This window comes from Vespa velutina, chromosome 4, assembly GCF_912470025.1.
Source record: "Vespa velutina chromosome 4, iVesVel2.1, whole genome shotgun sequence".
Classification (NCBI taxonomy): domain Eukaryota; kingdom Metazoa; phylum Arthropoda; class Insecta; order Hymenoptera; family Vespidae; genus Vespa; species Vespa velutina.
The window spans coordinates 10,621,416-10,635,873 of NC_062191.1; the positions used below are offsets into that span (position 1 = coordinate 10,621,416).

General features: G+C 35.4%; 1 protein-coding gene across 3 annotated transcripts in view; it reads right to left on the reverse strand.

Moving 5' to 3' along the window:
- Nucleotides 1-14,458, reverse strand: part of LOC124948944 (hemicentin-2-like) — a 260,665-nt gene that overhangs the window by 235,563 nt on the left and 10,644 nt on the right. For all 3 annotated transcript variants that reach the window (XM_047493314.1, XM_047493315.1, XM_047493316.1), the window contains exon 2: nucleotides 11,599-12,327. In XM_047493314.1, coding sequence (XP_047349270.1) covers nucleotides 11,599-11,695 — 97 coding nt within the window. In that variant the 5' untranslated portion in view covers nucleotides 11,696-12,327. The remainder of the gene's footprint in view (nucleotides 1-11,598; nucleotides 12,328-14,458) is intronic.

Sequence of the window (14,458 nt, forward strand, 5' to 3'; positions counted from 1 at the left end):
AACTCCTGACTCTCTCTTTCTTTCTATTTCTTTCTCTCCCTTCAACCCCTTTCTCTCTATCTCCCTCTCTATCTCTCTGTTTTTCTCTCTCTCTCTCTCTCCTCTCACTTCTCTTAAGGAGCAAATTCTCGCTCGATACAGCCGATGCGATCAAGTAGAAAACTCACTTACAATGCTGACACGCTCGACGACGCAACAACATTTGTATCTCCTTTTGCAGTCACGCGTCGAATAAGCATAAGAAAAAAATAGAAATAAAGAAAAAAACATAAAGAGAAAAGAATATCGCGCGGAACGGGCGTTGATAAACGAAAAGGAAACCTCTTCGAGCATTTAAATATCTACAAACGTATAGATATACGTATATACGTATGTATTTACGTAAACGCATTCGCATTCATATCCATAGAAACAGATAAAAGATATTAGTATACGACACAAAAGAGATTAGAATTTCATCTTATACCTTCCCTTCCGGATAGATACGTCTCTCGCACCTCAGTGAAAAGAGAACGATATATATCGACTGCATACCTCGAATACTTCGTCCTCTCGAGTGAGACTAAGAAGACGAAGGAAAATAGAATTTTGGTTAAGAAGTGAAATAGTTTCATGAGCGCCACGAAAATCACGATTAATGTTATCTATTTAGATTACTATTATAATTATATATATATATATATATATATATATATATATATATAATTATATAGAATTTATAGATCGATAAACTCATTATCTTTTATTAATTATTCGCATCAATCATCTAATTGAAATTTTATCGAATTTTATAAATGAAAAAAAAGGAAGAAAGGAGAAAAACATATAACATAATACGATAATAACACGATAATAAAATAATTATCATTTTTGGATTACTTACATCAATCAAATATAATGCAACTGTGTAAAATATATATTTTATGGATCATATATAAACGTATAAGGGTCGGATTAAAACGATCTTTAAAGGGATCAAACGGGTCAAACGAATTTTTTGTACAATAACGAATGTTGTAAGTAACACGAATATAAAGAGGAAGAAAGAATGATAGCTAGAAAATCGTTACTTGTCACAAGTTGTACAACGCAAAAACGAAACGCGAAACGTCCCGCGTTCAGAGTACAGTAACGTCGTAATGGGCTTAACAACTCGCGGACACATCCATAGAGAGAGAAAGAAAGAGAGAGAAAGAGAGAGAGAGAGAGAGAGAGAGAACTCGTTTGACCGTTTGCCAAGCGTTGATCAACCAAAAAGTTGTCTTGGGATTCTCAGATAAATAGGAGAGAGAGAGAAAGAGAGAAAGAGAGGAGGGAAAGCTGGTCCAGCGATCCGTGCTATTCTGTCGAAAGAAATAACACGAGAGTTTTCCGAAGAAATCTTCCGAAATAAAGGACCTGGATATTTCTTCTTTTATTTATTTGTTTTTTGTCCCTTCGTCTTTTTGGAAAAAAAAAAATGGAGAAAGAAAAAAACGATTTCCCATATTATACATGTATTGTTCGTTTTCTCATACTTCAATATAAATATAGCAGATCTGTGCGGTATCTAAAAGCTTATGAAATGAGAAATGATATTGTAAATTTAAAGGAAAAGGAAAATAAAAAAAAAAAAAAAGAAAAGAAAAAGGAACTTGACAACCCAAGGGACTTTCGCGTATTATCGCAATAGAAGCATTTAACGCGTTAAAGCTCGCGTATAACTCTCGTATTCGTACCGCTATATGGCTCATAGTCGCGAGAATATACGGATTAACGATTCCATTAACGGTCTGCCGGTGCTAGCGGCGTCGCGTCATAAACGTTTATCTCCACCGTTTCTTTATGCTAGCCCCGGCGTATGCATCAGGAACTTACGAGCGTTTAATTTATATCCGTGCATTGTGTTATCCGATTCGATTGGAGTAACTGCGTGACGCACTGGCGCCATTTCTACTTGCTGTGGATACGGTTGGAACATGAGAGAATAGAAGAGCAGAGCAGAGCAGAGCGAAGAGGAGAGGAGAGAAAAGAGGGAAAGAGGGGCAGAGGTTGAACTCACGAGTCGATTTCGCATTTGCGTTTCCGCTTCGATATTCGACACGGAGACTTGCGCGATAGCGAATTAACGTGCAAACTATATCTACTACTAGCTCTACGCATAACTCGTTTTATTATCGAACGTGCGACAATGCGAGGCGAGCGTTTTGGGAGGAGGTGGGCGGAAAGGGGCTGTTTCTCGATTTCAATCTAAAGTTCGATTAAAAGCCGGTGCCGGACGATCGTTATAATAATACCGCCGTCCGTTCGCCGTATTCAGCTAATTTTGCTTTGCCCTGACAATGCGATAATACGGTATACACTAATTCGTCCCGAAACTTCTCACCGTTCGTTCGTTCGTTCGTTTGTTCATTTGTTCGTTAGTTCATTTGTCTGTTCGATCGATTAAAAGTATCTCTGTACGTTTCCTACTAGTTGGTACGAAACAACTTATAATCCATTTAAGTACTTTCTCATTACGATGTATTTATGTATTAATAGGAAACATCTGTCGTAAGAGCTCGTTAATAGCGCCCATTTTCTAATAGTTCATCGACTTTCTAAAGTAAATATTTTCTCTCTTCGATATTTATCGTATCGTTAATGTTTACTGCTAAATAACTATAGCTACTTTCGAAAACAACAATGACAACTATCACAACGGAATTGACGAAAAGCAATAAAATTAAAAATAAAAAATATATATATATAAATTTCATGTGTTCCTGTATTCTTTCAAAGAAAATTTATATAACAGATACTATCAGTGATATCAAACGAGAAATCGATATCGACGGTACCACCACCGTCGGTTCGGTATACGCGCCGCATATTTTTCGCGCTCGAGAAAATACAGGAATTTGGATGACAGAGAGTAATATTTAAAGGTGAAAACGCGTCCAACTTGTCGCGAAAAATTTTCTGAAAAATTCTCCAGAAGCTGCTTACCGCATAGTACTGGTATACCAAACGAAGAGATATAAATGGAACATACCTATAAGCGAAATAGAGAAAGAGAAAGAGAAAGAGACAGAGAAAAAGAGAGAGAGAGAGAGAGAGAGAGAGAGAGACAGAGAGAAAAGAAAAATAACGCTGTAGTAGGATAGACGCTGTAAGTGAAAACAGAAACAAACTTATCTCGAACAATAATTACAAATCTAAAAAAAGACAATACATATATACATATGTACATATACAGTGGGATAGTTTATATATATATATATATATATAGAATACACACACAAACACAAACAGTAAATTAGAAAGAAAAAGATAAAAGTTGAACTCAACGAACATATGAACAATTTTCAAGCGACTTAACTACACGCTGGACCCCCAGTGAAATACAAAAAGTAAAGTCGTGTGAGTTACGGTTTGTTGATTCCACAATCAAGCACGTGTTCCATGATGAAAAGTTGCAATAAAATTTATATTCGATTGATCGATTTTTGTTCGACTATGACTAGTTTTAGTCCCTTTTTTTTTTCTTCTCCTACTCTTGCTTCTTCTCCTTGTTTTTATTTTTCTTTCTCTCTTTTCTTTTATTTTCTTTTTGAAAAATTACTTTTCCCGAAAAAGCATACATATATAGATTACAATATTCCGAGATCGTGTATTTAAAAAGAAAAATCGGGTTTAACCGTTGACTACTAGCAAAATAGATCGAGTAGCGTCGATTACTCGTATTGAACGCGTCTATCCACTTCCGTACAGATAATAGACGTTTCTCTTCGTAACGTTCGACGTGGCTCTTTCTCTTCAATGACGACGACGACGACGACGAAAACGACAGCTTTTCATCGAACAGGAGAACTCTCATTGTGAGCTCGTTAAAACTTCAATGAGCTTAACTATTCCTACTATTATCTATTCTTATTGTCATTATTATTATCGTTATTATTATTATTATTATTATTATTATTATTATTATTATTACTATTTGATAAACATTTTTTTGTGTAAATTAATACACAAATTCTCGTAAATCATCGTCGTGATGTGATCGTTTTTTCGCATATAGATACACATATATACGCAAGAGTATAATACAATCTCTTGACGGATGCGACATGATATATAAGCAGATAAAAATCAAATCTACGCTCTCGATGCTCATGTAAGCGGTAATAAATAATTATTCGATGAAATATCTACGTATATCGTAATATATCGTAGAAGAATGAAATTACGTGAAGTTGTTTGCGATGTTGTAATCACTTGTACGAATGCATCGAAGTACCTGAGATAGAGAAGAAGAGAAGAAGATATAGAGATAAATATTTAGATAGATAGATAGATAGATAGATAGATAGATAGATAGATAGATAGATAAAGAAAGAGAGAGAAAGAGAAAGGGAGTGAGGGTGATAATGAAGAGAGTAAAGAAAAGGGTTGCTTGGCTAGTATGAACGCGATATTTTTTACAACGGACGAAGAGACGCGTAATTAAAGGATTAGACGGAGACAAAAGATAAAAGTTCAAGTGCGGCGAACGCAGATAAATTGTTAACTACGCGAGTGGCCACTGACTGCTGCTCTTCCTACACCTCAAGAGCTTTCCTCGAGGAGAGTCCGTTTCTCTCTTCTTACTCGACTTCATCCCGCTCGAGAATACGAAAGAATTTTATATGGTAGTTGAAAAAAGAAAAAAAAGAAAGAGAAAGAGATAAAAGAAAAAAAGAAAAAAAAAGAAAGAGAAAGAGATAAAAGAAAAAAAGAGAAAAAAGAAAAAAGAAGGAAAAGAAAGAGAGAGAGAGAGAGAGAGAGAGAGAGAGAGAAATAAAGAGAAAAAGAAAGTTCGTTTCAACGATGAAAATGGTGTATTACTTCTCTTTCATTATCGACTCCTTTCGTAAAATATATTCCTATATCCGAGATGGAATGAAAATAAATTTTTATGTTAAAAAATAATACGTACGAGATCGCAATTATCGTCGTAAAGTTCGTAAAAAATTTTCTAAAAGGACGCTATAAAATAAAAATTCAACCTCGTTAATTGCGAACAAAATTCCTGTTTTTATCATATATCTGTACTTAACCACGTAAAAGTTTAAATATGTTTATACAGGGTAAGCCAAAAGTTCTTCTACGTCTGTACTTTTTCAATCTGAAAAGAAAATTAATCTAAGAAATTCTCGAAAAAGAGTAATTGATTTTCACCTAGAAACTTTAATACCTCGACCATTTTTTTTATATTTTACTATTAAGATTCAACACGATAGATCTGTTTGCAATTTGTTTAATTAAATGAAAAATATATTATCTCCTGTTACGAAAACCAATTATTACTCGAACGTAATCAATTCGAAAAGGAACGATATCATTCAAACTTCCTTCTGTATGTTCGATCGTACTTTTAATTACTCTTATTAACATAATTACGATCTATAAAGAGAGAAGCAGATAGCTTTTCTAATAAAAAAAATAAAAAATCTAAATAAAATGCGCACATACTAAGAACTCGGGTGCCAAAGGGATTCGAGCAACTTGCCAAATGACCAATGAAATTACTTTTGAATAATCACTATCTCTTTTTTTTCTTTTTCTTTTGTTTTATTTCCTTTCTCATTTTATAGTCTTTTTTGTTTTTTTTTTGGTTTTTTTTTTGGTTTTTTTTTTTTTTTTTTTCGTATAGACATCAAAACGGCAGAAAGAATTGCGTTCTCTGCCAATGCTAATGCTAACGAGAATTCGGAATGAGTCATTGTTCTCTTGAAATCGTCTTCTACGTCTTCTACGCGTCTACGTCGCCGTCATCGTCTCCTTTCGTCGTATTCCTCGGTTGTTGTTATTGTTATGTCGTTACTAACAATAAGCATCGAAAGTTATCTCCGGCCCCGTACGAAACTCGAAAACGGTTCTAGAAATGAATCGGCGACGTCTTAAGAGTGACGTAGCTTTGTAACAATGAAGTCCGATCTTATTAGAAAATAACGTCGTCGTTGTGTGACATAATCTCGAAGCTCTCTCGTTGCACGGCTCTCGAACGAGTTCGTTCCCTAATGGTTTCATCTTCTCGCTTACATCACTTACGTTCTCAAACCTCTCACTCATAGATAGATCAAAAGCATTTTCTATCTATTCCCTTGGGAACAAGCAAATACCAAATGAAAATAGTACGAGTAAGTTATGCAAACGGATTCATCTATTTAAGGCTACGTGAGTTAAAGGTCGAACTATATATTATAAACTTACAACGTTATATAACATGGGATTTCTGGATAATTAAAAGGTCTCTTCGTGTAAGTTTCTACCTGCGGCATATTTTTTTATTTATATAAAAACTGTGCGAGAGAAGAAAAGCTTTTGATTCCGAGTAAACTAATTCTACCATAAATCCTATTGCTTCCGGGCATTATTATTATTATTATTATTATTATTATTATTATTATTATTATTATTATTATTATTATCATTATCATTATCATAAATATTATAAATATTTCACAAATTTTATGTAATATTGGAGAAAAACATTAGCACTGTGTCTCCAACTCTCATTCATGAAATATGTATCAAAACCTGTAATTTCTGTATATAAATTAACCGTCTTTACCCACTTTCCATAAAGGGGAGAGAAAGATGTATATATATATATATATATATGTACATATATATGTACATATATATGTACATACACATACACACACACACACAACCTATAGTCACTTTGACGGCACGTCTTTTCCCGCTCACGTGGAGCTTCTCCCTCGGGATATTCCAACATCAGAAACTTTTCCCACGAATCCGATGTACCAGCGAATAATGCATCTTGACGCATATTTCAAGATGTCAAGAAAAGATAAAGAGAGAGAGAGAGAGAGAGAGAGAGAGAGAGAGAGAAAGGGAGAGAGAGAGAAAAAGTGTATCTAGCTCGCGTAATCAAATTCGAAAAGTTCTCTCTTTCCGGTAAACGTACAAGGAAATCGATGTGATCAAACGTATGCTCTTAAAACGAAACCGCTGCGAGTCGTTTCCCGTCGTAGAATATAACTTTTTATTAGTTAGACTTTTTCTTTTCCTTTTTCTATTTTTCTCTTTATTTGCCTCCTTATCAACGTTTAATAACAAAAGAACTTTTTCAAATATGTACGTCAATTCGGTTTAAGAATTCTTAAGATACGCGAAATATTTTTCAAATAAGGACAAACGTATTGTTTAATCGTACGTCTCTTATCGGTTAATAATATCTACGAAGCGTTTGAAATAAGTTTGAAGGATAGAGAAGGAGATCATTTTACAAAGACCATTGATTTCCGAGCATCCGGAAGAGACAGGACGAACTCTTTGGACTTTCTAAAAGCGAGAAAACTAAAGGCAAGATTTTCTTTTTGGTCTGAATGAAACACCGACGCGAACAACTTCTCCTTTTTCCTCCCCCTTCACCCCCTTCTGTTCTCCTCCCGCCTCCCCTTCCCACGCAAAGTAGTCTAATTTTAATTTAATCTTAATTATCGAAACGGTCTGATCCACGAGGCGAACTCCACGAGGTTTAACCACTTTCTCGATCTACTTTTCTTTACCGTACCGTTGGCTTCCCTTTTGACTTCCCTCTTAGCTTCCCTCGCGGGATTCTCCAACATCACCGTTACTCTCCGCCACCACCATTACCGCCGACATCGCTAGGAGCCTTCTGGTTTTACGCTTCGAGAAACCGTAATTACTTCCGTTCCACGTTCGATATTAAATAAAACATAACGCTACGATCTTTAATCGTCCATTCGTTGATATATGAGACAAAAAAGCGTTGAAAAGATTCCGTATTTAAAGATATATCATCAATTATATCGTTTACCTCATTATATGAACTATATTAAAAAAGAAGAAAAAAGGATACAGTAATGATAAAAACAAATATAATAAATGATTTCTACGAAGAAGTGATCAAGAACCTATTTATTTACTCGTTGATTGGTTATCCTCGTTAGATGAACTATTCGAGATAAAAAGAAAATGCTTCGGTTAGCTTGATAACTATTCTCATAAATGATATATAATAGGTATATACGACGAAATTATCGATAAGGTGATAATCGAATGTGAAATAAAGTAAAAAATGAAGGGACCGATAAGAACTCGCGAATTAGATTCACGAAGATCATCCCTCGCAAAATCCTAACTGCATCTGGGGATCAAAAAGCTCGCGGATTTCCCTATTCGTCCAGCTCTGAATTCAACGGCCTCATCGAAGCCGAATCACCTCGTATGTTCCTATATTCTCTTCGACCACGCGCTTTCTATGTCTTTATATAGGTATATATGGTATATATGCTCTCGTGTGTATGTGTATGTTTGCGCAAGAGTGAACTCTGCTATCCTACCTGCTGGCTGATGGATTTATCGTTCACGTACACGCGCAAGCGTGCGGCAACCGATTCAATTTAGCTTAATTTAAGATCCGCCAGGCGCGTTTTCCGCAGACTAAAGAACTGCCGCGATTAATTCCCGTTCTCGTGATTCTCTGTTACGCTGCCACGTAAGTAGATATCTCTTCTCCTTTGTTCTTTCCTAATCCATTTTTTAACAATGCAAACATAACCTTTCATCATTCATTTCTTCTAATTGCTATATTAAAAATACGAATTGAATTTATTTATGAGAAAAAAAGAAACAAAAAAATAATCACTTTTTATCTATCGTATCGTTTTGAAACACCTTATATAATATTTTTTCTTTCTTTTCCGTCTTTCTCATATTCTCTTTCTCTCTCTCTCTCTCTCTCTCTCTCTCTCTCTCTCTCTCTCTCTCTCTTTCTCTCTTCCTCTCTCTCTCTCTCACGTTCGCTCTTTCGTTTGATCCTATTAAAGCCATTTTTCCCCCAGTTTACGCAACTTCTCATTTACTAGTTAAACGCTTATCGCCGATAGGGAATTTTAATACCCAAAGTTCCTATTAAAATTTTCATTCGCTAAAGTTGTCCTCGACTTAGAACGATCTTTCTCTCTCTCTCTCTCTCTCTCTCTCTCTCTCTCTCTCTCCCTCTCTCTCTCTCTCATTTCTCTCTTTCTCTCTTTCTCCTATTTATGTCGTATTCCTATTAAAGACTCACCAAAATTTATCTCGGGTACTCGAGAATTTAAATGTCGACGGGACAAAAACTCCATCGGCTGCCGTCAAAGGTGGCGTAATTTCGTCTCTTGCGCGTACACCGAAAGACGGAGAAATAGGAGGCGTTTGACCTGTTTACGCATTGCACTTGTACGTACATACGTACGTACGTAGGTACATAAGAGCACGCTCGAACTCATCCAATATGACATAGTCGCTCATAGAAACGGAGATTTGTTTGACGAGGGTCGAACTTCCAAACACGTAGCTTACGTTTCATAACGATTCTGCGGAATGTTCTTCTTGTTTTCGATTAATTAAATTCCATATAATATCGTAAAATATTTTCTTTCGAAATCGCCTGATCCAATAATATCTAATAATTATTAACTAACAAACAACACATTATAAAATTTTTGGCGGAGTTATTCTTTCTTCTTTTATTTTTTTGAAAGATAAAAAAGATAAGGGGTCAAAGTATCTGGTCAAAGGTCATGCACAGCTCGTCGCTGATAAGATTTTGGAAGATGCACGACGCCGTTCGTGAGATCTAATGGCATAGAGATTGCTACGTGAGCTCGGCAACGCGAAACTAATTTGTCCGCCACGGTAAACGACGACTAGTACTACGAAGACTACGACTACTACTAGTACGACTATACGATGACTACGACGTTAGGACAAACCGCTCTCTCGGGTCAAGAGCGAACCTACCTTTAACTCGCTTTAACTCCCAGGCCAGTGTAACTTTGATGAAGGAAAGAAAAAGGTTTGAGCTTGAGCTTCTCTCCACTTCGAAACATGAAACTCGAGCGAACGAACGTACGAACTCGTCGCCTTTTACATTCGATTTTTCTTTTCTCAATTATCTACATCATCCTCCATATACGTAAAAGTATATGAATCGTAATCGAAAAATTCGATATATTTGTCCGATCGTTATGCATCTAATAAGATAAGAAATAGGAAGAAAAAAAGATTCAATTTACGTTAAGATATATATAATAATCAAACGGAATTAAAATCGCGATCAGAAATATCTAATTGTCGATGATTCGTAACGAACGTTGCGCTCAAATCCGTCGTTAAGAGTCCAGTACAGGATCTATTGAAAATCCGACAAGTTTCCCTCATCGATAAGAGTTGTACAATCGAAAAAGTTCAATATCGACTTGATTGGATCGGCAACTGTACGTATTATCAAGTTGCTATATGTTTCGTATCGGTTCGTAACGTTCGCTCTACGCGGACACGCTTTATTCAAGTTGGCCGAAAGAGGGAAGAAGGGAGGAAGGTAGGGAGATGGATAGAGGGGTTGAGGAGGAAGGGAAACATTTTTTCGTATCAACTTTTTCATCTCGCAAACAAAGCAACGTCCGCTCGCCGCAAAGTGAAAACCGACCGAAAACAAATGTATGTATATATGTATATACATATACGTATATACATACATATTATACATATACGTATATACATACATATTATACATATATATATACATATATATATACATGTATATATACATATACATATACATATATATATATATAGATATATATATATATACATATATATATATATATGTGTATACAAATGTATATAATATACTCATACGAAAACCCTACATAGGGATGTTTTTTATTCGATTGTTTACGACCCATTCGAACAATTTCGAATGGTAATCGAGATTCGTTAGGATGTTCTAACTACGTGTATACCGTTTATGTTTTCAAGCTAGTTATTAGTCGATTTGACAATCAACATTTATCATAGACAAAACTAACCAACCAACCAATCGTATAACGAACTCCAATGCACTGTTTTAAGAGATAAGAATATTACATAAAGATAATCTTCGCAAAAATATCATTCCTTTGTTCTTTATGTTTTATTTATTTACTTCTTTTTTCGTTCTTTCGATGCATTGATTAACACTCGTGTGCACAATAAATAGTGCATTATTCGAGAATACTTGAATGTGTTACTAGGCTGCAGTATATATATATATATATATATATATATATATATCTGTATGTGTATGTGTGTGTGTGCTCATATATACATTGCATAGGTATATATATATACCTATGCGAATGTAATCCCATAATACCAGCCGAAACGCACGTAGCATCCGGCTTATTTCTCTACCGGTTGGCGAAGATATTAAAAAATATTATGCACGATACCCGGTGAAAAATAATATTCGCACGTTCGTTGAACTTTCAGTATGTAAATATCTCTTCTAATGCTATGTGAATATATATATACAGCATATATATATATATATATATATATATATATATATATATATATACATGTATATACGCATACATGTAACAAAAGTATATAGATAGATAGATATATTCGAGATTTGTAATGGTAAATATGTGTAAGATATTGCTGTATAATCGCCAAGATTGAAAAAGAGATAAAAGAGATTTTTAAAAAATCGCATATAAAAAAGATAAAAGAAAATAAAAATACGTATGAAAGAACGCAATAACGTAAAATGTTCATCGTTATGGTACTTACCAATCTCCTGATTGGTTATCCTCGCGCGACAAGGGACGAGGAAAAGGGTGAGAAGAAACGAGAGAACGACGGAGACGGCCATCTCATCTGGTGGCATCTCGACGTAGTCGGTCCAACGCGTCGGCGTCGTCGTCCGTGACCCCGACACGACTTCTTCGCCTTTTCGAATTTTCTTTCGTTATCTTTCTTTCTTTCTTTCTTCTTTTCTATCTTTTTTCTTTCTCTCTTCTTTTTTTTTACTCCCAGCACAACTAGAGCGAAGGAATAGAAGAAAATGGAATAACTCTTCGCGTCCCTCTTCGCCCTCTCACTTTTCCTTCACTTTTGCGAGACTACCCTCCAGTTTCTCCCCAATTCACCCTCTCCCTTCTCACCCCACTAACACCCACCACCACTTTTCGTCAGTCAACTCTTTCAACAATCTTCCTTCTCTCTCTCTCTCTCTCTCTCTCTCTCTCTCTCTCTCTCTCTCTGTCTCTTTCTCTTTCTTTGTGTCTCTCTTACTGTCTCTTTCTCTCTCTCTCTCTTTCTCTGTCTCTCCCCCTCTCTTTCTTTCTCTCTCTCTCTTTTTTTCTCTCTTCAGAGCACTTCCTGTGACTCGAACACTCCACCGATGCAGTAGGCTTGCACTCTCCTCTTTTCTCACCCTCGTGATCCTTCACTTCTTACTCCTCATTGTCGTCGTCCTTGCTAGTTCACAATCCCCTTTTTTTCCTCGTCTTCGCGAACCTGCAAATATCATCATTAGTGCACGTTAGAAAATCGCTCTGAAATATCTACAATTAAATTCAATAATATTATATTTTAAATCGTCGTATATATGTCCTATATATATGTCTATATATATATATATAATCGTCGTATATGTCTATGCGTATGTGTGTTTGCGCGCACATGCGCTCATGCGTAGATAGAAAAAAAATATTCAAGTCAAAAATATTGACTCTCGTTATTTTTCGCCGTTATATATATATAATATTTATCTATATGTATGTATGTGCGTGTACGTGTATGGATAGGTAGAAAAATATTCGAGTCAAAAGTATTGACTCGTTATTTTTCGTAATCCGTTCGAACGATTTCGATGGTGCGTACTTGATATACCTACAGAGAAGATTCAAACGTTAGTATGTAATATTTGCATATATACACAACTATATAATATATATATGTATTATATATTTGTGCATTTATATATATATATATGTATGTATATACATACGGAAAGAGAGAGGAAGAGGAAAAAACTGTCAAGAGAAAACACCCATTTCGTTTAATTGTCTCTTTTGAAAAGGTACATTGTTATTTGAAAAAGATACAAAAATGTAAATCTCTTAATCAAAACTCTTTGTTTTCCTTTAGATATATATCATTTTAACGAATATTTCTTTATATAACCATTTTGACGATATCGAAAATGTATATATCTACCTATTAATTAGCGATATTTATTAAATCGATTTTTCTTAAGAGCAAACACACGATCAGTACTTAGTTAACACAGTCCTGATTTTTCACTTTAACAAATATGAAATGTCATTAGAACGTTCTCAACCTCGACGATCGTATGTAAGTGTTGACGACTTTAAACCCTTTGGGATAGAGAGTTAACGTCAGTCGTTAATTTAATCGAAGCAGTCACCTCATTTTCATGTTCTAGGCCAAACAACTCGCAGTAACTTTTCCGTCATCTTCTTCCTGTATCAGCTTGGCTAAACAAAATTGTTAACCGTAATAAACTTCCGCGGTACCTGGCGAATAAGCTCTTAGCAAACGCAGCTAGTTTAACGTTCGGTTGTTCTCTTGATAAAACGTTCTCGTCTTCTCTCCTTATATCTTTCTTTCTCTCTCTCTCTCTCTCTCCCTCTCTCTCTCTTTCTCTCTCTCCCTCGCATTTCTTCACTTTACAACGTTAACCTTCCGGATGAAAATTAATTTGCAACTTTTTGCCTAAATTAATTATAACTACGAACAATTTTCGAGACACGACGATCCCCTTGAGCCTTTTACAAATTGCTATACTACCTGTCATATCGTGAGATAAAGAAATTAACTTTTTGTTTGTTCTTCTTCTTTTCTTTTCTTCTTTTCTCCTTTCTTTTTTGTTTCTTTTTCCTTTTTTTTTCTTTTTCTCCTTTTTTTCTTTCGTAGAATCGGTTTCATTAAAGCCGTCATTGCCAACAACGCGATATAAGAAATCAAAAAGAATGAAATTTCTCGAGAGAGATATACTTTCTTACCCCAAAAATAATATATATATATATATTTAATATCAAGAAAGACACATGGAACGTGACACGTCCGACGACCAAAGTTATACTGCTTTTCTCTCCTGTTTATGCCTCCCTTTTGTACAGAGTGTTTCTTTTTTGTCATAGTCCTCCTCTCTTTCTCTCTCTCTCTCTCTCTCTCTCTCTCTCTCTCTCTCTCTCTCTCTCTTTCGAGCGATACGTTCATTCATCCAGACTTTGTTCTTCTTATTCGAAAGGACGAAGAAACAAGAACAAAAAGTATTGAGCTTGATCGACACGATTTATAACGACTACATAAAACTAAACATGACAAATACATACTTACATACATACATACATACATATGTATGTATACACACACGCAACTATAAATCTATAACACGTCTTCACCCCGTAATAAATTCGCAAGTTTTAAGGCGTGCTTCGGAACATTAATTTCCACTTTCCATATTCTCACGGCAACGCTTCATGAGCGGGGGAGTAATGGAATACACAAACCCAAAGCTATGTGCCCTGGCATGCGATTACAATAAATAAGAGTGGGGTACATTACCGCGAGCGTAACCATTTTCTAAGCTCGTAATCCGGGACCATTAAGCACGCGACGA